At 30.1% G+C, this 22,238-nt stretch overlaps 3 protein-coding genes across 3 annotated transcripts; all 3 read right to left on the bottom strand.

Annotated features, from left to right (window-relative positions):
• Positions 1-3,027: 3,027 nt before the first annotated feature.
• LOC100782835 (WAT1-related protein At4g08290) lies at positions 3,028-7,940 on the bottom strand. The gene is made up of 7 exons (XM_003527883.5): positions 7,644-7,940; positions 7,421-7,483; positions 7,094-7,210; positions 6,665-6,905; positions 5,962-6,120; positions 4,245-4,396; positions 3,028-3,641 (listed from the first exon to the last, which is right to left on the bottom strand). The coding sequence occupies exons 1-7, from the start codon at positions 7,859-7,861 to the stop codon at positions 3,413-3,415; spliced, it is 1,179 nt and encodes a 392-aa protein (XP_003527931.1). The 5' UTR covers positions 7,862-7,940; the 3' UTR covers positions 3,028-3,412.
• Positions 7,941-16,433: 8,493 nt separating this feature from the next.
• On the bottom strand, positions 16,434-18,901 carry LOC100306069 (uncharacterized). The gene is given in 3 exon segments (NM_001250127.2): positions 16,434-16,629; positions 18,458-18,547; positions 18,641-18,901. Coding segments are annotated over 3 exon segments (414 nt in total). The 5' UTR covers positions 18,884-18,901; the 3' UTR covers positions 16,434-16,548.
• Positions 18,902-19,748: 847 nt separating this feature from the next.
• On the bottom strand, positions 19,749-21,655 carry LOC100820037 (transmembrane emp24 domain-containing protein p24delta5). Its single transcript, XM_003526574.5, has 4 exons — positions 21,369-21,655; positions 20,916-21,131; positions 20,613-20,689; positions 19,749-20,379 (listed from the first exon to the last, which is right to left on the bottom strand). The coding sequence occupies exons 1-4, from the start codon at positions 21,567-21,569 to the stop codon at positions 20,235-20,237; spliced, it is 639 nt and encodes a 212-aa protein (XP_003526622.1). The 5' UTR covers positions 21,570-21,655; the 3' UTR covers positions 19,749-20,234.
• Positions 21,656-22,238: the final 583 nt, after the last annotated feature.

Genomic DNA, 22,238 nt, shown 5'->3' with positions numbered 1-22,238 from the left:
GGCATGACCTTCAGGATGTCTTCAAAGAAAAAAACTTCAAATAGACATAAATAATAGCTAGTAATGCTCCCAACACATCTTTGATCGTTGGATCAGATAACCAGTAGGCTAAAGATCTAACAAATAAAAATATTATTAAAAATTATAATAAGATACATTAAAACTTATAGTTAAAATAATTAAGTATATTAAGTCACTTTTTTTACAAGAACTTTTATTTTCAATTTCTTAAAAACACATAAACATTCTTCATCTTTCATAAGCTACAATGAACACACGATTATGAATGACAAAAAAAATCCACACTTATAAATATCTTAGATAAAATTTGCTTCAAGTAAAAAAGGGGTATCCATGGAGATGTGTACTGATATTTTATTACTTGTTTGTTAATGGATATCATAATACTTATATACGTGAATATTCGCTACTCATTAATTAATATTAAAACATTTTTATTTTATTTTGATTTATACTTATGTTTTGGAGTATAATTTTATTTAAATTTATATTTTAGGATAATTTTATTTTATTTTATATACTTTAAAGAGTAATTTTTAAATAATTTTGCTTGAAGTTCACAGAATCATTTTTGATCTATTCATTTTTTTAATAATCATCCATAAATTTTTTTAATTGTGTAGAATAGTTTAATAATTTTAATTGTAATTATTATTTTTAAAAAAAGTATATTAAAATAAATAAATTATAATAAAAAAAATTAAATTTTTTTTTATTTTTCTTAAATATACACGGATATCTACTTAATGGGTATCGGCACAAGTAGCAAGATGGGTAATGAGTAACTACTAGTACTATGTGTACCATTTGTAATCCTTAACACACATGTGACTATTGTTTGTTGGCCAAGCTTTAAAACATTTTTCAATGAATATATACGTGAGAGAAGTATATTTAAATAAATATTAATTATATAACCACACATAATTATTTAAAATTTTAATCTTTATTGTTTGTGTATAATTTTGCATGATTAAAATTTAAATTTTTTTTATGGGAGGAGCTAATTGTGCAACTGCACACATGAAAAAAAGGAAAGGAGATAAGTTGAGACTTGAGAGAGTTGAGCTGAAAAGTAAAAAGAAGGATATAAATAGCAGCACCTTTGGTTTTGCACCAAGCCCAAACACAGACATATGTGGTCCCTTTTAATGGTCCCTGCCATTCTTTGAAAATGGGATGAAAACCATTTTTGCCTCTCTAATTTTCCCTCAACCACACACAGCTTTGGGTTAAAACAGAATCACAATTCTGATATGTCGGGGGACACATGAAATTATAATTTTATTGTATTGTTTAAGCCAAAAAAAAAATTACTCAATGGAATTACTAGTTTGCGTACAAGATTTGAAATGGAATTATGATTTTATTGAGTATTTTGTACGCACTTTGTATACTGCAGTGAGAATGTACATTTCTATTGTAGTATGAAAGTTTCCTACAAAATCTACAATAAGATGTGTTTTGTTATAGTACATGAGGTGCATACAAAATACTCAATGAAACTATTATTTCACGTACAAAATATTCAATAGAATCACATTTTTGTTTTAGGTTTTATTCGCAAAATCTTGATTTCATTAAGTATTTTATACACACTTTGTATAGAATAATGAAAATACATTTTTGTTGTAATATGAGAGTTTCATACAAAATCTATAATAAAACATGTTTTCGTTGAAACACATGAGGTATGTACAAAATATATAAAAGAAACATGTTTTCGCATATAAAATATAAAATGAAACATGTTTCCATTTTTATATTTTGTTCGCACCCCCTATATTACAACAAAAACACATTTCCATTGAGGATTTTATACACGATTATACAATGGAACCATAATTATGTGAGAAGAGCATTTTTGGAAGAAAAAAATAAATTCACCCACCCAAGTAGGGCAATTAGCACTGAGATCAGGACCAATAGCAATTCCCTAATTCTTTAAGTATAACATTCAGCCCATGACCATAAAAATTTAGCCCAAGGTCTAGCTCTTTTACATCATTATTTTGTAGTAATATACTCTTGTTTTATGGCCAACAATTATACAGTCTTCAGTGCAGTGCTGAACCATTTTGCCTTAGGCCTTTCTTCTTGTTCCTTTTGTTGTTGAATTTTTGCTAGTTGCAGCTCTGTTATATGAAGCCCAAAAAAAACATATTTGTACAAGTGTTTTAACTTTATTTGGTTGTAATTAAATCATAAATTTCATTGGTTAGTTAAAAAAAATCAAGTTATTATGAATCTGATAAAATTATTTGATGTTAACACAACTAATGCACCTTCAGGCTTCAGCTCTATTGCAAATTAAGGATATCATTTGGATGGATAGAGTAAGGATTTTAACACCAGATCACACCCTATTGTGCAACGCCATATTATTGAAAAAATTGACTTTCACAACAAGTCAACAATTATTTCAAAAGTCAAGCTCTTCTAAGTATATTGCAATACATGATCGAGTGATAACATGAAAAAATTACAACAGTGTGCATCAAATTAAACTAATCAAATAATTTTGTTTTTTATTTTATTTTTGTCTAACCAAAATATGTCAGACAATTCAGGAAAAAAAAACATTATGAGTTTTCATAATAATCAGCATTATGAGTCAGGTACTATTTCTCATTATTATCTATACGTAAAAGAAGAAAGATAATTAAGTGTGGATATTCAATCAGATTTACCAGTCAGTCTAAGTTGTAACAATTATTGTTCCATTTATGTTTTCATATGCCTTTAATTTTAGTTTGATTTTTTTTTTTTGTTACTCCCCCTTAAACATGTGTTTGTTGTATAGGGATAAGTATAATATTCAGATTTATCTTGTTTTGAACATTAAGCATGACACTGCATATATAGTGCAGATATCAGACACTAACTTCTATGACTGTGCCACAAATTTAGGTAACGTTACTAATAGATGAGGTGTGCTCCACATTAGTCAAATACAAAGCATAGTTAACTTGGCACAATTCCATTTTTGTGGTGATCACACGTGAGTATTAAAGAGAGAACATTCAAACTAATTCTTACTGTATGCCTTAATCATACATAGGTTACAGAAGTAATGAAATACATTATCTACTCTAACAACAAACAGAACGTAGGTAATTGCTTGTTCAAAACTAATTACAACATATATATATATATATAGAGAGAGAGAGAGAGATAGAGAGAGAGAGAGAGAGGAATACTATTGGTAGCTATATGGCCTAATCTCTGGAATAAAGTTGCCTAGACTCAGATTCTTTGTAAACATTGATATTTGACTTGAGGCAATGCATTCCTGGTAGTTCACACGTGACACTTTCACTCTCTCCAAACATTGTGGATGGACCATTGGAATCATTGATTAGTCAATTAAACCTTCACAACATTCAACTCTTTAATTTTCGTCCCCCACTTTGTTGGTCTCCTCTAATTTCTGATTGGTTGATGGTTGTTTTTCTAAATTCCCATAAATAATATCAATTTTGGAATCATCAGTTGCAGTAATTGGCAGTGATTTTGTGTCTTCTGCATTTGCTGATGGTAATTTGGGTTCTGAATAATCCTTGGCTTTGCCCCACACAACCGAGTAAAGCCCCACTGCGATTACAATGCCTCCAATAAGACTGCCATGCATCCATTCAAAAAATAAAATTATTTGTCAATTAATACACATAAAGGTCCACCCTCTGAAGTTTCCAGAAAGTTATAAACAAGTAACAAGTTCACCATGTTGTATTATTAGTTTAGTTTAATTGGAGTCATATCATATCTTTTTTTGGTTACTAGGTCACATCATATCCTAGTTATTTCTGTATCCATCATTATTTGTTATATTCGTATTACTGGTGAAAACATTCAACGGACCATTTTTTTCTCGTGAATTAACGCTCATGTTTTAAGTAATAAAATATTTTAAATGTTCTTTAATTAATGTCCTTGTTTTTTACTAGAGGGTCTCTTTAATTAATGTCCTTAATTAATACACTCGTTATAGAGTCTTTTTTATACGAGATGTCAAGTGTAATAAGTTCTTATATGTTTAATTTATACGAAACATGTAGCAAGTATTGTAGAAGGTTTAAAACGTGAGAATTTATTTTTGGCTTGTTTTCATCTGTATTTTGTCATCAAGACATAAATTATTGAAAACAGGGATACAAGAAAAGATTATTGAAAGCATAAATGGACTAGGATAATTAACCGAGAAAATTGAAATAAAAATATACCTTCCGAGATGAAGCAGTTCTCCTAATATAAGGGAGCCCAAAGCAGCAACAATGATCATGCAAAGAGGATTGAAGGCTGTTGCAAATACGGGGCCTCTTAGTTTCATCACCAGCCCTTGAACATAGTATGCAATTCCTGAACTAACTACTCCCTGAAAAAGTTAGGAAATGAGATAAAAGAAATTAAATTGTTGAGAATTTTCTAAATAAAGCAACCCCTTACACTTGTAAATGAAAACATTTTTTTGTTTCATATTTATATTGTGGACCTTATTTTGGGGGGAGTCACAAGACGGGTGATGTGCATGGAGATTGGTTAAGGAACATGGGTGTCCCATCTAAAATCGAAACCGTCCCTATTTTATGAGACAATATCAACATGGTACTCCACTGAAACTATGGTTCTTCGATAGTCATCCACAAAAAAATAGAGGTCTGTAACACTTGTCTTAATTAAATGAAAACACTTTACTGGACCCCCGAAATTTCGACTTAAACTTGTCTTTATTAGATGAAACTTTGTCAAAAACCATGAACCAGTCCCCGAGAAAAAAGCCACTTAAAAATTACATCAATTTTCTGTAGGTCAAATAACTATAGTCTATAAAGAACTTATTGAAGTCATCACTGTACCAAAAAATAAAAGAGAATTTATTGAAGTCATATCAAACGAATTTCGTGGTGTTTAATTTTTGGTTGAAGATCTGGCTATATTACTTTAATCTCAATGACTTTGTGACAATTCGGTGTCTTTAGTTTATCATTTACAAAATTGTTAATTTAGATTATTTTAATTATTAAATCAAGTGAATAAAAATTTACATTTAGTTTATAAATTATCATCTGAAAAGAAAATTCTTAATCAATTTTATATAAAATTCTTAACCTAACATAAAATTCGTGTAAAAAAATTTACTTTATTATTCAACATAAAATAATAATGTGTATGATAAATTTATTAATTTTTTTGAATAATTACTTTAAAAATCAGAACTTATTATTTGATAGTGTAAACAAATTATAATAACATTGTGTAGGAATTAAACTCAAACTTGTAATTTTTTCAGCTCTAAAGTTTAATATTATATAAAAACAACAATTATTGTGATTTAAGCCAAATCCTTTTATAAACTTATCATTTGATTACCTTAAAGTCACATTTGACATGTGGAAACACCTGTCTAAACATGTTTAGATACAGTTTTTACGTTTTTCAGTTGCGCGCACACAAAAAAAAAAAATACTCTACTTTATAATAGTTTTCTTCTTTTTTACAAACAACAATAAGATTAATTAAACTTGAGACTTGAGACTTCATGTAAGCTATATATCTCAACCCTTACCACTAGGGCAACTCTAATTGGTTACACTTCATAATAATCATGGTATGTTCTAATTGAACAAATTGAAACTGATGGAAAGAATTTATTTTTGGTAATCAAATGTCAAACACGGATGGAAGAAGGTTAACATCACTTGACGTGAAAATTGACTCAAAGGTACTATTTTTCTTGGCTTTATGCTCATAAGTGGTACGGTCAATTTGATTAAGATTAGTTGACACTTAACGTGATATAAGATCTAAAACCAAAAAAGAAGAAAAAACTTTTTTTTCCGCAAAGAAGGAAAAAATAATTAACGTGACACTATAGAGGTATTATTAATTTTGAAGACTTTGGGTATAATAAATTAAGATTAATTGGTATAAAGTACAAACCGTGTAAAAAGGAGCATAGAGCCTATAATCCCAACCAACAGCCCAAGCTCGGGAGTGACGTTCAGCCACAAATGCCACTGCAGACGCTTCCACGGTTCCCGCCAGGCATATCAACGTTGCCAATGATAGCTCCGCTGGGTATCTCTTTACCGTCATAGACTGTCACAAATCCATGTAAGACACAAAGTCACGCACTTGCATCAATTAAATTCTATATTCAAAATCATGCATTCATTATATATAGTAGTACAAATCTATTAATCTATAATAGTAACTTTTTTGCTTTTAAAATATTTGAGTTAGTGGAATGGTGGACCTGATTAGGGATAACAAAATGAGTTGTATCAATTGGACTGGTCCAAAATAGTCTAAAGAATTATAAATTTTAAATTATACATAACTGTTTCTTAGCCTAGTTCAATCATTGTTTAATTTATAAAAAAAATGATTATTCTTTTAGTAGTCTGAAGCCAAACTAGTTTTAGCACATTCACTATAATTTACAATTCATATCAGGTTGACCCGCATGAGATTGACTATCAGATCAAATACTAACATGTTTTGTCATCTCTCTATGTGACCCAGTTTATATGTGAATCCCTGATAGTTTAGGAATGAGAAACTCGTATTTAATAGGATATGCAATTTCATTTAATAAGAGAAAGTGTTATAATACCAGCTAGCATTTCTCTATGTATATTACCTGCAAAATGTAGAAAGACGACAAAGCCACACAACCCATTAGTATATAAATAGCACCAGCAGTTTGGTGGCTGTTGTGAGGGGAGGTGCTTCCACTTTCACGATGGGTTGTGCTTTCAGAATGAAAAAGGTCGAATGCAGGACCTTTGTAAATTGCCATTAGCAAAGCACCTCCAAAGGTTACTATGGTTCCAATCACTTTGGCTTGACTCCGAATCTCCGCAAGTCTTAGACGCTCCAACCTATATATGGACTCTCCAAAAGTAAATTTCATATTATATTACACCATCACTTATTCGGGAAATTATTCAGCATACACCATGTGTGTGTATATTTTTATATATAGTTGATTATGTATATTTATGAATTAAAGAATTGATTATATACGAAAATGAATAATTAAATAATTAAAGTGATCCAAATTAGTTACCGGACGAAGACTGCAAGCACAAAGGTGATAGAGGGCACAGCGTTCACAATAGTAGATGTGAATGAAGCCGAAGTATACTTCATCCCCAAGTAATTGAAGCTTTGATTAAAAACTGGCCTGGTAAAAATTAGCCATGTGTAAATAACAAAGTTACTATCCAATTAAAACATATTTTTCCTCCAAATGCACATGGGTATAGTGTGTGTGTGTATATATATAGACACGCGCTGCAAGTAAATATGCGTGTGTATTATTCCTCTATATGCATGTTTGCAGATATATATGTTTGTTGTATGTATGTGTGTAAGGTTAATTTTAGATTATTACTCCAGGAATCCAAGGACTATTATCTGTAGAAAGACTGAAAGTGTCATCTTAGGCCTACTTTTCCTGTAAAAAGAAAAAGAAAAATAATGTTAAAATTAAATCACCACCATCGTGAGTGATAAAACGTACGTACACTTTTAGATATAGATCGATGTAGATTGATAGATAGAAATATTAAGATTGGGAATGGAGGTGTAAAAGAGACAAAAATAGTGACATGCACCTTTCAATAAAGAATGCAAAAGGGGCAAGAGCAATGGTGGCCATAGCATTTCGGTAAACAATGAACACAAAACGACTCATGCCATGGTTAAGAACATCCTTGCCGAAGATGTAATTTCCAGCCATGCCAAATTGCAAGCCAATCATTAAGAGGTATGGTTTTGCATTAGTGAAAAATAGGCGTAATCTGCCAATCAGTTTCTTCTTCTCGGCACTCATGGTGTGAGCAGTGGCTGAATAGAAGAGAGAAGAGCGAAAAATAAATGCTATGTAGTTGTTCGTTTTTATGAACACACCTTGAGGCAATAGGTGAGATGGGTGGCCTTTCCTTTTATACACGAAAAGCAAAAGCAAAAGTACTATAATAGTAATGCCCCTAACACAAATCTTTGATCAGATAACGAGTAGGTTCGAGATTTAACAATTAAAAATATTATAATAATTAACATTTTTATAAGAGTTTGTTATTTTTAATTTCTTAATTAATGTCTGAAAAACACGTATTAACAGTACTTCTTTGTTTTTTATAAGTTAATTACAAATGGACACACAACACTGTTGTTAGCTCTCAGAGATCCATATGTATATATTGTTACTCTCGACTAAAACGGCATCCCTCTTTGCGTGTTTGAGTTAATTCATTGTAAGGCACTTTACCAAGCGTGTTCTCAATTGTTAACATAAAACCTAGTTCAGACAAACTTGAGAAAATAAATTAATCAGAGAAGCATACGGGTCATATGCTAATTAAATAAAGAAAAACTTTTTTAGTAATTAGTATTGCAAAAAAAAAAATAGTTGGAAAAATTATTAGCCTATTTTTTGTCCTTTCTTCCTTTATTTTTAAAGTGTGCCCAATACAATTTTTTAAATTGAAAAAGGAAATGTACTTGGTATAATTGAAGAAAGAGGAGTTTGATCGACCCCTCCTGACATGACAATAGAATCTCTCTATTTATCCAAGCAAAGCTGATTTGCTTCCGCGTGTCAACTATACATTGAGTTGTTTCTCGCCCAAATTTTCATCATTAATTTCTTTTTTATAAAGTTCATCATTAATTCTTCAATTCTAAACCACTAAAATTAAAACATGGTACCTATTACTTGCTTTTATTATTGACAATCTATCTATCCTAAAATAGACTTTAACTTAAGTATTAATGTTATATTTAATGTTATTAATGTAACATTTATATATTTCGAAAATTAATTATTAAATAAATAAAATTTATTACAAAATTTATTATATATATATATATAATTTTAAATTTATTATGTTTATTATTTATTAAAAATAATATTTTTTTAATTTTTATTATAAACATTATAAAATAGTTAAATTAAAAACTAAAAATATATTAAATAATTTATTTCTTAATTTTTATTCTCAATTAATAATTAAATAAATTATTTAAAATTAAAATATATATTTGTTAAATATTTTTTGTTTTTAATTATTATCTTTCGGAAAATAAAATAATTTTCAGGTTAACTATATATTATAGATCTATTACTATTTATAAATTTAATTATATAAGTAGTGTTTAACCACTATTAACATGACAACGAGTAAAGTGCCTTTATTTATTTATTTTTTGAAAAAAATATGTTGTAAGACTTTTTATTTTTATGTTAGGTCTTTTTAAAAAAATGAATAAAAATATTTTAAAAAAATTACATCCTAAAAACTGTATGGATATTGTGTTTTTATTATTATTTAATTATATATGAAATACATACAATATTACTAGCATTAATAATTAAATAGTATTATCGGTGGAAATAATAATATCAAAATAGTGACCAAATAGCTTTATAAATTTCTAGCAACGGAATCCTTTTTCGTGGCCATTTTGAAATTTCAAGTGACCAAGTTAGTACAATAGAGACTGACATAATTCTGTCAGTAAACAATAAAAAAAAGTGTTGTTGGCCAGCGACTGAAACAAATGTGATCGTTAATCCTAAGTCTGAGCAACCAAAAAGAATCGGTTGCTGGATCAAATGCATCTTGGGTCGTGAAATCGGTCGTTAGAGTTTTATAAAAAGTTGAATATTTGACAACTGATTTAGCGACCATATGGTTTTCAATCGTATATATCATAATCAGTCACTGTTTATACAAATAACTTATGTTATCAGTCGCTAAATCAATAGCTATTTTTACCAATACTTTTAGTTCCCTGTCGTGTTTTTCTGGTAGTGATAATTTTCATATGTATATGATCCTTTTTTGTTCAAATGATTAAATTAAATATAATCAACCAATAACATAAAGTATATTTTGGTATATATATATAGTAGATGCTGAACCTAAAAGCCCAACTTAATCAGGTTAAGTATGGGTTAAATTATTCAATAACTTTTTGAACTATTTGCAAATTTTTAGATTGGTTCCTACACTGATTTTTTTAATTGGGTCAATAAACTAAAAAGTAGGTTTCTATTATTGCTTTTCTTGGCGCTTAAAATCATAACAAGATGACAATTGTGACCGTTTTAAAAACCCTAAGAATTCATAAAACAAAAATATGATCAAGATCCTAATTAAAATAATAATAATTTAATGACCTATTTAAAAATTCACAAATAATTTAAAAAACCTACTAAATAATCCAACCTTGATTATTTGGCAATGGCTGTTCAAATCTACATCTGTTTTGGAATTAGCCTTAACTAAATGACAATGGTTGTGGTTGATTTGGTGATTGAAAAAAAAAATGAAGGAGTATAGATCACGGATTCAGATTTATTTTATTAATAATTAATATTTACTAATAAGAAAAATGACAATGACTTTTTGGATTTATCTATGTTTAGGGGTGTTTTTGTCTTGGTCTAGTTCAATTTTTCATCGAAAAGTCATCTGAACCAAATTTAAAAAACATATACAATTCAGTTTAATTTGATTTTCATTTAAAATAAAATCCAAACCAAACCAAATCAATATTTTGTGATTTGGTTTGATTCAGTTTTTGCAATTTTTATTAAAATATTATTTCATTAAAATTTATATACTCTTTTTACATTTTAAATAAAATTACATTAAAAAAATTGTTGATAACAATTTATGAAATTTATTAATATGTTAAATCTTCTACAATCAAAATTTGTAAAATTTTATTTATTTTAAACCAAACATAACTTAAAAAAGTCGTATGAAAAAGAAAATAATATGCATTATATAAGTTTCACATACACAACACTATAAAATATTATAAAACTTAAATAAGACACACATAAAATATATAATACTGAAGTAATACAAGTCTTAGCACAAGTGTTACAGTTTAAATTAATTTCAAAAATACAAACCGGAAATCGAATTAAACCAATGGGTTTGAGAAAAAATCATCCAAACAAATTAAAAAAAATTGGTTTGATTTGATTTATTATTTTTTTAACAATTTTTTATTTTTATTTTAGATAAATTTGGATTTAAACATCCTTTGTTTCTTCCAAAATCATGTCCATTTTTCTATTTAACGCTGAAACTTATTTTATTAGCTTCAGTCCAGTTTTTTTATATCTAATATGCAAGTTTATGCCACACAGATGCTCAACCATATGCTAGAACTCGCCCACTTAGATTAATAGCATTAAACTACATGGAAAGATCATTCGAAGAAAATGAAAGGCACTTGTTTTCGGGACCCGTCCTCATCAGGCATGCAGTGCTTACATGCTGAACTGGAAGCAACTATGAACTACACATGCTTACAGATGTTAGTCAAGCCTTTACTCTTTAGAGGGAAAAGTTGATATCCAAATTAAAAAAAAAAAAAAGAAAAAAGATTAGCTTCTTGCAACAAATAAAAATTTGACGAATATGTATCATGCAAGGTACTTACCTTTAACTGCTTATCCCTAACAATTATAGATAATAATATCACCATGATCCAGTTTGTTCTCTTGTACGCTGATCAGCCAAAACTTCCTCGATCCTCTCTGCTTCCAGATTAGTGGCAAGAAAAGTATTGTAATGCCATTCTAGCTGTGTTTTTCTCTCTCCAATCTACACCTACGATCATTATCCACAAAGTTAAAATTTATTTTTCTAAGTGACTATTTTTTATTTTAAATATGTTATTAGTGTAAAATATTATCCGTTTTATCTAATATTTGTAATGTTTAAGGTCTTTCTTTGAAGTTTTAATCATGATTTTTTTTCATTTAAAAGACTTAAATTGAAACTTTAATTAAGAAGATCAAATTAATTTTACTTAGACCAATAATTTATGTTTTTTTCAAGTGACTATTCATATTTGATTACAAATTTCACTTATTTTAAGAAAATGTATTATTAAACTTAATTTATATATTTAACATTTTTATAAACAATATTAAATTCCTTCAATTTAATTGTTTAACTTAAAATTCTAATGAAATGAATTAAATCATAACTTTTTATAATTTAAAATTAATTATTAATTCGTTAGGTAACTTTATTTTAACATATAATATAAGTAAGTTTGGGTTGTAATAGTATATAGTCATAAATATTATATTTCTTTAAAATTTAATATACAGGATGACTACAATAATATTACATGATTCAGTAAAAAATGTTAAATTTATATTCTATAAACGTCATTATTAAGTAGATAAAATGTTTAAAAGATATTATACCGACCACTCCACCAAGGTTAAAGAAACTATATATACATATATATTATATACAGTAGTGTGCTACCAAGCTAACCTGATTTTTTTCTTTTTAGTATTTCTTTATTTGATTGCATGGCTTCCTTTGTTTACTACTAACACAGTAACACAAAAAAAGTCGCGATTGATATATGGTTTGGCATTAATATCATCAATGATTAAGTATTAATTAAGGGATGCTAACTGATAAACTACATGAGCTCAAAATTCACTAAAAATACTCATAATTAGGGCCAAGTTAACATTAAAATAAAAATTAGTATCACCTTAAAAAATTTAATTTGTGAACAACTCATAATCTTGAGAAGAAGAAAAAGAATTAATGATTTGATCCCATGTTAATTATCCAAAATTTCATTTCGGATAGACCGGATGGTACGTGCATACTGCATACGTGTAGATCCGAATGCGCAGCTTTGACAAAATGACCAACGCAATATTCTTCCTGCTGTAGTACCTAAATAGTATTGTATATGTTATGAAAATTATCATAAAATTTTAAGATTTAGGCACCCAAACGGGCCATCTTCGGTTCTTATTAGTTATTACAAGAGTACGTACGTAGTTAAAAAGAAAGGGATAGAGAGAGAATGTTATCAATGGCTGAGATTTCTACTGCAGAGACAGCAGAGGATCTGAGTTCCCAAATTTTACATACAAATAAGGAATTTTATACGGGGACAAAAAATTGTGTTTTTGGTCTTTTTATTTTACTTTAAATTAAATGTGATCAAGATCTCATTTGATATTAATTAATTTGATCCTCAAATTATAAAAAAATATATATGAATTTAGTCTCTTCTAACTTCAAAAAACCTGATGAAATTTTAGAGAGTATAGACTAAACTCACATTGTTTAAAATTTGACTAAAAGTTTAGAATTAAAAACATATTTTTCCTAATTTTTTCTTTCAATTTAGGTATTAAGCTACGACACGTGCGAGACTTTGAAAATATCTGGTTAGAAGTCCTGTTGTACCTCCAATAATAAGAAAGTAGTTCCAAACTAATATAAAATTCCATAAATATGATGATGATAAGAATGATATTGTTTTTAAACCAATCTTCTTATGAGAAGTTTCTCATAAATTATACAGGGATTATGTCTTTTTACATTGATGACAGTTGACTCGATTTCTACATTATATTTCATGTACTTGTAAAGTGGCATAAAGAATTTTAAAATGTGAAGTTTATATCCTAAAGTTTGTGTATAATATGAACAAGGGATATATATAAACATTTTAAAATTAAAAATTAATAATTTCAGAGTAAAGTGACTGATAGTTTTATATAAATATTATCCCAAAAGGCAATTAATTTTTAGTAAAACTTTTAATGGTACAGTTTCTTTTGGTAAAACATACTAATTAAAATGTTTTGCATTACTGTAAACATTGGTTGCGCATGCAATACTATCTACTTCTGTATTATAAATTAGAATACACAAGACCACTTAATTTGAAATGTGAGACTAATTAACACTTCTTTTACTTTTTTAATTAGACATTTTCAATATTTTCTGTGTGTCTCTTTTAGTTTTTTTATTTCAGATACTATTTTCATGAATATTTGATTTTTATTCGTCTCCAAAGTTTAAAAGTTTTGGATAAAATCCTTGTGTTTCTGAATTGGTTTTAATAGATTAACAATCATTATTTTTTACTAAATATTAGATGGACCTATATTTGAAAACTCAAATAAAGTATAAAGACTTATTCGATTATATTAATTACCTGTCAAATAGATTCATAAATTATATCTAAATTTTTAATATATCATTATAGTTTTTTTTATATGAAAAAAGACAGATTCTCTTAACAAGTAAGGACTAATTTAAAAGTTTAGAAGTATAGGGGTCAATTTTATCTTTTAAATGTAATTCTTTTTAAGTTTTGTAACGGAGTTTAATATCATTGTGTGATTCATGTAACCACTTTAGCTAAGGTGAAGTTTTGTTGTTGATTTATTAAAAAGGTTATAAGAAAATCACATATTTAAATTGAGATATCTCACCCAACTTTAACTTATGGAAACGACGTGTGCTTGAATAATGCCTTTGTACTAGGTGCAAATAGAAGAGTGGTTTAAAATAATTATGATGGGTTGGGGAAAGGGTAAAGAGTGTGTGGCACAACTCAGCCATCAAAATCAAAAGGCAGAAACAGAAAATATCCACAAAGAAATGCCCGTGAAGGGAGCATTTTTAAAACTAGTAGCTGAAGACCAAGGAAGGAACAAAAGACATTAATTTAAAAACAAGTTTGAATGAGCACTGAGCACTACCCACAAATCATCCCCAGTTGATGGAGGGATGTGCGAGAATTAAAGTGGCTTGCTTTTTTAAAATTGATCAATTAATTAATCTTGTCGATCTTGTGGGACAAGAGAACTACAAATATAAGGAATCTTTTTTAGCATATTGTATTGGGATTAGGATTTCAGCTTCAGCAGTTCAAAAAGAACTGCACAAATGCAGTTTAAATCCGTGAGTTGTAATTTATGTGCAGAATTTATAAATTTCTTTGTTGTAAAGTTTCAAATTAATCGGGTTGATTTATAATTTAATATCTATAGTGAGTGTAAAATAATTTACACTTTTAATCAATAATAAATCATAATAAATAAGACTTTTAATTTACTTATTATAAAAGCTTGTAATTAACTTGTCAGGCATGACTATGTGACAAGATGATAATAAAAAAATATTACATTACTAGTGTATATATTATAATTTTTATACTGCATGAATTTACATTTTTTTTAGGGAATTGACTAACAAATTAAAAGTGTTTTTTAATGCATCCCTAAGATAATTTCTAGTAAAAAAAATCTATTATCGATGCCTTAATTAAAGTATGCAAGGCTCAAAACAAAATAACTTTAATGGTCATAATTTTGTGTGGTTCTATATGAACTAAACAGATATAAAATAATTTACCATATAAATAAATATAAAGCTACACTTAACTAAACAGTGCTTTTATTATTCGTATGTAAAGTGATCGAATAATTAAAAAAAGTTGTAAAAATTATGTATAAAACAAAGTACAGGTCATTTCCAGGTCTAAATCAAATTATTGTCAATGGAATATTCATGCCTACGTAATAAAAGCAATATATCAGCATTGTTGCATTGAAAAATAAATTGGAATCACCCATAAAAGTGCTAACAAAGGAGGCGTGGTATTTTTCATAGCCATGCCCCCATCTATTTAACAATATTATTGTGAATAACAATATATTAGTTTCATTCATTTGGCTGATTATAAACTCATCACGTCAAGTATATTAAATTTGAAAATAACAAAACACATATTGCATTCAGTATTTAAAAATACAAATATAGAAAGGGGAACTTAAAATGGTTAGTTAAAACTTGTGATTTATAATCAATTAATTTTAAATTAGAGAGAAGCACTTTTGATAATTGATTGATAAATAAAGAACGAAGTTGAGTGTTGAAATTTGCTAGAACATCTAGGGAAGTCTATTGTGATAAAGGAAATGCTTTACAATGCTATACAACAACTTAAATTATTGTGCTACATAAAGTGCTTGCTACATATATCTCCAGAGTTAAATCTTCACGTTTTTTTTTTTTTGACAAAATCAAAGTATAGATATATTAAGAATAATATAAAACCAACCTTTATCAACGAAAAACAAGAGAGTATACATACACAGCAATATGTATTAGCATTATTCTTATGTTTTTATAACTCCATGTAATCATCATTAAAATGGGAAAAGAAATAAGCTCAAATCCGACCTGTATTAGGAAAGTGACGCCCATTTCTACCTAACACATCAGTGTCATTGGACTCCCAGCTTACAAGTGGAAAATGGGCCATGCTGAAGGATTGAATATTTTGCGTGTCTCATTTGCTTTCATGCGTTCTCAAAAACATGCACTCTTCCATGATAAGGGTTAGACGCAGCAATAAATGAGAAGCTGTCTCGTTGAGAGAACCAAAGTTCAATTCAAGCCCTAAGAAAGAAAGGTCATTGTTACCAGGACATGCAGCCGCCAAAACGATAAATTTAGACTCTTCACAATTTCACACCCCTCAACAGGTAAGCACTGAAGAAAAAAAGTTAAATGCAAGCAATATCTCCTATTGTAGGTGCAAACTGCAAAACACGCACATTAATTTCCCAAGCTTTGTCAATATACAAAAAATAGTGTTAAATGTAAGGTACTATGGTTACAAAACAAAATTTCGGAACTGAAACGGGTTTTATTGTTGATTCAGAGCAGCCGCTATCTTTTTCTGGAGGAGCTCCACTCCTAAACGTGGGGACAATCGCGGTAAAGCCACCTGGAAAACAGGACAAACTTCACATCAGATGACAGATACAGAATCACTTCCTCTATAACTCTTACTTTATTTATTTGGTGGTCATAGGCATTTCAAGAAAGGGTAAAGAAATCCTAGAACCAATTCTTATATGCTAAAACTTGCAAATGGCAATTAGAGCAGCGTGCCACACAAGCTGCAAAAGTACTGCGTGGCAAACCATATGGGAGGAGTATTGATTAGTTAAATGAAACTAAACAGGGAGAACAAACCAGAATCAAACACTTGGACTTCGAGCATAAGTTCAGAAAACTAGTATCTAAAAACTTCTAATGAACTGGTTTTGTTCCATGAACTTCATCTTCATAAAGATGGCTGACCAAAATGCTATTTTACATCGAAATGAGAAAAGACAAACTTATATGGTACATCTTCAGACTTAAGGCCAACATTTAACTTGGGCCAATAAGTGGCTGGGCCAGCACCAAGGATAAGAGTAAAACTTCTTGCACCTCCAAATTTTGCTCCTGGCGCCCCGCCCCCATTACATTAAGGAGTCTCCAATCCCTAATGTAATAATGTCCAATCCGTAATGTAAATTACACTACGGATTGAACATTCCTTAATGTAATGGAGCACCAAGGAGGTGCAGGAAGCAACACTCCAATGATAATGGTCCTAGTTCAGTTAGGATATTATTTTTGGTTGGGATGAACGAATGACCCCCAAACCGTACGTCCTCCTTTGATAAGGCAACGCCTAAAATGATCTGTGTACAATGGATCTCTCTGAAAATGAATGCGGCAATAACTCATTCTTCACAATGGCCAATCTAACCGAACGCAAACGGACACAATACAACCTTACAACCGAAATTGTGGACCAAAAAACACCTTACAGCCGATTTAATCCTCATATCATGAAAATGCGGCTTATTTGTAACAAGCTTAAAGTATAATTTACTCATTATATTTTTAAAGGGGCTTATTTGTAACAAGCTTAAAGTATAGCAAGCTTTAGCTTGAGGTTGAAGGGGTGTTAAAATATATGAAAAACATCCAACAATGTCTGGATTATATCTTTAGAGTATCTTAGATTATGTTTTAGCCTCTGACCACCCAATAGTTACGTCCAAATGATGTGCAAACACTAATATTAGTGGAGACTGGAGAGGAGAAATCTGACCAAAATGGAAAAACTTGAACAACTAAGTACTACAATAAAAAACATGGCATAATAGTGAAAATTGGGGAAAAAATGAGCTTAATAGGGAGTCAAGCAACAATGCTAACCAATTGGACACAATGATTACTCAAATGAAAAGTTATAAGATTGTAGTGCTTAACAACAAGCTGAGTCCAAATCAGAGGGCCGCATCTTATAGCGAGAAAGCAAGGATGAAGAATAGTGATATCGAATTCAAAAAAGCACTGCCAGCAAAAGCATCCATCAAAGGATGCTATTTCAAACACCAGGAGAACTCTTTGTCCTATGCTACTGATTGCCGGTTTGCCTACAACTACAAGCATCAAACTTTAACTATTGAAAGATATTTTAAGAAAACTAAGGAATAACTAACTAAGTAGCGGTTGGTCACACACTTCTGCAAAGAAACATAAGTCCCAGCTAAATCACAATTCAAAGAAATTAGGCACTTGCCTACCTTGTAAGTTGTAAAACTTCACCAATGAAAAACATATGCATTTCATCCTAAGGCCCTCAAGGCAAAAACTACCCCAAAACAATTTCATTTTGTACTTCCACCCATACCAAAGCGAGAATCCTCCACTGTGTTTAATTATAGAACTTCGAAGTGATCAATGAAACAGAGTAGTGTGACGGAACAAACCTCGGTGCCATCGGAAAGCACTTTGGCCAACACAGGTATCTCATATTGGTAAGCGTTTTCCCACTCAGGATTGGTAGTTATATCCCTTATCTGACAAAACAAAAACCAAACATCAAATAAAAAAAAAAGCTCGTACTCAAATCATAGAAACGCTTACAAGGTACGAGAGAGAAAGAGAGATGCCTGCAAATCAACGTCGTGAAGTGAATCGGTGCCAGAGAGTAAGAATGCAGCATGAAGCTTCTCTTTGAGGCCATCGCACAAACAGCAACCGGGTTTAGAGTAGAGGACGAGCTTTCTAGAAGGTGCAGCAGATGAAGAAGAAGAGAAGGGTCTGAATTTGAAAACCTTTTGTCCTCTTAACAACAAAAGTGGCGAGGAAGGCCCTGCCACTGCAAACGCTCCCAAAGCACTTCCGACCACCATGCTTCTCCACACAAGTACAACAATCCTCACACTGACTTTTCTATCACCTTAAACCCAAGCTGTTCAATGGGCTGGGATTTGCTCATTTCCCAAGCCCAATAAATTTTCTTTTGGGCTTCTTAGTTAGAATTTCAACCCTGAAATGGGTCACTTGGTTAATCCTAGAAGATCCTCTTTAACTTGACTTGTATTAATTATGTTTTGACATGACTTTTGTAGTTGTATTAATTTTGTCAAAATTACTGTACTCGTGAAGTCATCATCGCCTAGATCAACATTTTTTTTCATCAGCTAAACTTATTTTTAACTAGCAAGATTTTATTTTATTTTTCGTCATTAAATTGCATGATTTTCAAGTGTCACTAGTATGCATTATTGGTTTGACCGAACATGTCGATTCAACAGTAATTCTGGGAACAGACCTCCAATATGATTCACCTCAATGCTTGGTAAATTTCTATCCGAACTTATTAGTATTCTATAGAATAATTCTAATATTAGTATATTCAAATACTTTTCTAAAAATATTTAGACTTTGTACTAATTATCGTTTTCATAGTTAGATCGGATTAAGCTGCTAAAAAAATCAGGTTGAATTTGTTAAAAAAACACATTACATTAATTAAGGTGACATAATGATAAAGCTAGTATTAACTATTAAGTGACATGACTTTTTCATCTTATTAAAAAAATGAGAAACTGCTAGTATAATATAAAGAGGAATATAATAAACAAATACATTAAGGTTAACTCGCAGTGGTATATAATAAACTTTTATACTAGTAACTACATCTTTTTTTTAAGAGAACTAGTAACTGCATCTTAGTAGTACAAGTAACACTTCATTCGTATAAAAGTTCACTTATTTTCATACAATTAAAAAAATCTTTAACTTAGTGCAATTTATACATCAAACATTTGTGCACAAACATAAGGTTAATCCACAGCTCTATACATATATTGTTTCATCTCATCAATAGCATAAGCGTTAAACATTTTCCTAAATTAATGTAGTCTATCCCTTCTTCAAAAACAGGGCATATCAGTCCCTTTCACAGGAAATAATTTGCAACAAATATTTTGAACTGTGAATGCTTTTTCCAAGTGATATAATGACGAAGGAATTCATAGATATAGTAGATGCTCAATAATCAAAACCAGTCACCATCATTCCATTACCTCCAGGAACGAACCAAACTCTCCAATTTCTGCATAGCCCTTGCAGGGGCAAACCACAAACCCCAATGACACATGAAAGGATCCACAAGAAGAAAAACTATACAATGTTGGAGTCATCTCTAAAACTTGAGAAAACAATTTGGTGTGGGTAGGTTTCATAAGAAAGCAATATCTATATGAGCTTCTTCTTCCGAAAGAATCGTTTCAGATACCACAGCTGCAACCCTGAAACCAAAATGCAGATGCCAAGCGAAAAGATACTGAACCAAGCGACTCTAGCATTCGTTGTTTCACTAACTTCCCTCATCTCTGCTTCCCTGTAGCAATGTCCAAGAAAAGGGAAAAGGGAGTTTTGAAATGTAGTAATCAACATAATGAACGATTTGCAATAATTTTACAGGAGTTCTTTCTCAGCCACCCTTCACCATCATTGTTACATAGTGAGGTACTTCAAAGAACCTAATTCATAAAGGCCTCATAACAAAAAGATTGCATCCTATTAAATAAAACTGAAATCAAGCAGCATAATGAACACATGAGCTAGATTTACCTATTCTTCAAATAAATTAGGTTGTCCCGGATGGCTTCCACAGCCCCTTCAAGTTTCCTTAGCTCAAGTTCAACACCCTAAAACCAATTCCCAAAAGGAATATGTATACCATTAAACACTAGGCACAAAAAAAAACATTTATAGATATTGCAAAGGCAATCAATGATGAGTTTAATTGTATGTCATATTTATATAAATTATACCATCAACCAATCAGAAATTATGATAAACATGACATTTAAAATAGTTAATGTAAAATCTAACAAACTTGTCATATATAGTAATCTTGAATTAATTTATTACTTCTATCTTGTCTTTTCTTGCTACGGAGTCCCAATCTTTGGCATGGATTCCAGTTTTCCATTCAAGGCTGATTGTGGTCTCTCCACCACCTTCTTGATGTTTGTTATCCACCCAAAAGCATGCCACGTAGTTACCAGTTTCGGTAGTTGTAAATGCAAACTGACCGTGAGTAACATTTTCATTCTGGTGAAGATTATTTCCATAAGGGGATGTCACCTACGAAAAAAAAAAGAAGAAAAAAAGAGCAATTATATAAAACGAGTTGGTCAATACTTGTACTTTGAGAGTTTGAGTCAATTAAAACCTTATTTCACAATATTCGGGTTCAAGAACAAGGAAGAAATCTACAAATCTAGTCTAGCCCCAAATCTGAGAAGGATCTACAACTGGGCATGTGAATAGCAACAAATCAGAATCAGAAAATTCAATAAAAAAGACTTCTTTTTTATATACCTTGGCAGAAATAGTTTGAAGTTGGTGACCCTGGACATCATCGGCTACAACATAGTAATCTGCTAAAACGACGACGTGTGTCTGGATTTCCTCGGACATGCACTTGGTTCCCTTGCTGGGGATGGTTAACCATAGAGCCTCGGTAAGAGTGGTGAAGCATAACAGCAAGAGCAGAGAGCTTAGGTTGATGTCCTTGGCCATTACTACTCAAGAGGGTTGTTGACCTATGAATCCAAAATCAGATACTCTAAAACTTATGAGACCAGATCTAAATTTGTCAATTACCCACGACACATTAAAGAAAGTAAATAATAAGAAAAGTAATTTTACTGTTTACTTGCAGGGGTTAATAATTTAATATTATCCAAGCGCACACAAGTGCGCGTAGAATTGGAGTAGTAGGAGTGACGCATTTCCAGAGCACGTGGCAAGCTATTCACCAATCACAATAATGACGCCCACATCTTGTTATGAAATGTGGCATTAACACAACCTTTAAATCACACGCTTGATTCGCGTCTGAATTCACTGGCTGTTGGATTTGGATGATCATTATAAAAAAAAAAAATATTTTGTTTTAATTTCTTTATTTTTAGTATTCAACTATTAATTTCGAAAAAAAAATAAGTACAAATATGATCATTTTTATCGTCATTAATTAAAATCAATAATCTTTTCTTAAGTCAAATGTGATTTTTTATATTTTTTAACACTTCTTAAGAATATTAACACTTTTTAATATTTGATACAATTATGAATCATGTGACGAGTGTCACATCACAGTATAAACCAAAAACAATAATTTTATTTTTTAAAATGAAATTAAATAAATAAATTTATAAACATCAAAATTAAAATATGCCTATTTGT

Source organism: Glycine max, chromosome 6 (genome assembly GCF_000004515.6).
Source record: "Glycine max cultivar Williams 82 chromosome 6, Glycine_max_v4.0, whole genome shotgun sequence".
Taxonomy (NCBI): Eukaryota; Viridiplantae; Streptophyta; class Magnoliopsida; order Fabales; family Fabaceae; genus Glycine; species Glycine max.
The sequence above is the reverse complement of the archived record's forward strand: the minus strand, read 5'-3'. Positions and strand labels throughout refer to the sequence as shown.

Excerpts from the sequence above, each read along its gene's own strand:
- LOC100782835 (XM_003527883.5), bottom strand. The coding sequence starts at position 7,861 with ATGAGTGCCGAGAAGAAGAAACTGATTGGCAGATTACGCCTATTTTTC. Across the intron at positions 7,211-7,420 it reads ATAGTCCTTGGATTCCTGGA|GCCAGTTTTTAATCAAAGCT; the intron begins GTAATAATCTAA and ends AATTTTTACCAG. Across the intron at positions 4,397-5,961 it reads TCTATGCTCCTTTTTACACG|GGAGTAGTTAGTTCAGGAAT; the intron begins GTTTGTACTTTA and ends TAACTTTTTCAG.
- LOC100820037 (XM_003526574.5), bottom strand. The coding sequence starts at position 21,569 with ATGGCCAAGGACATCAACCTAAGCTCTCTGCTCTTGCTGTTATGCTTC. Across the intron at positions 21,132-21,368 it reads TTCAAACTATTTCTGCCAAG|GTGACATCCCCTTATGGAAA; the intron begins GTATATAAAAAA and ends TTTTTTTCGTAG. Across the intron at positions 20,690-20,915 it reads CAAGAAAAGACAAGATAGAA|GGTGTTGAACTTGAGCTAAG; the intron begins GTAATAAATTAA and ends AATTGGTTTTAG.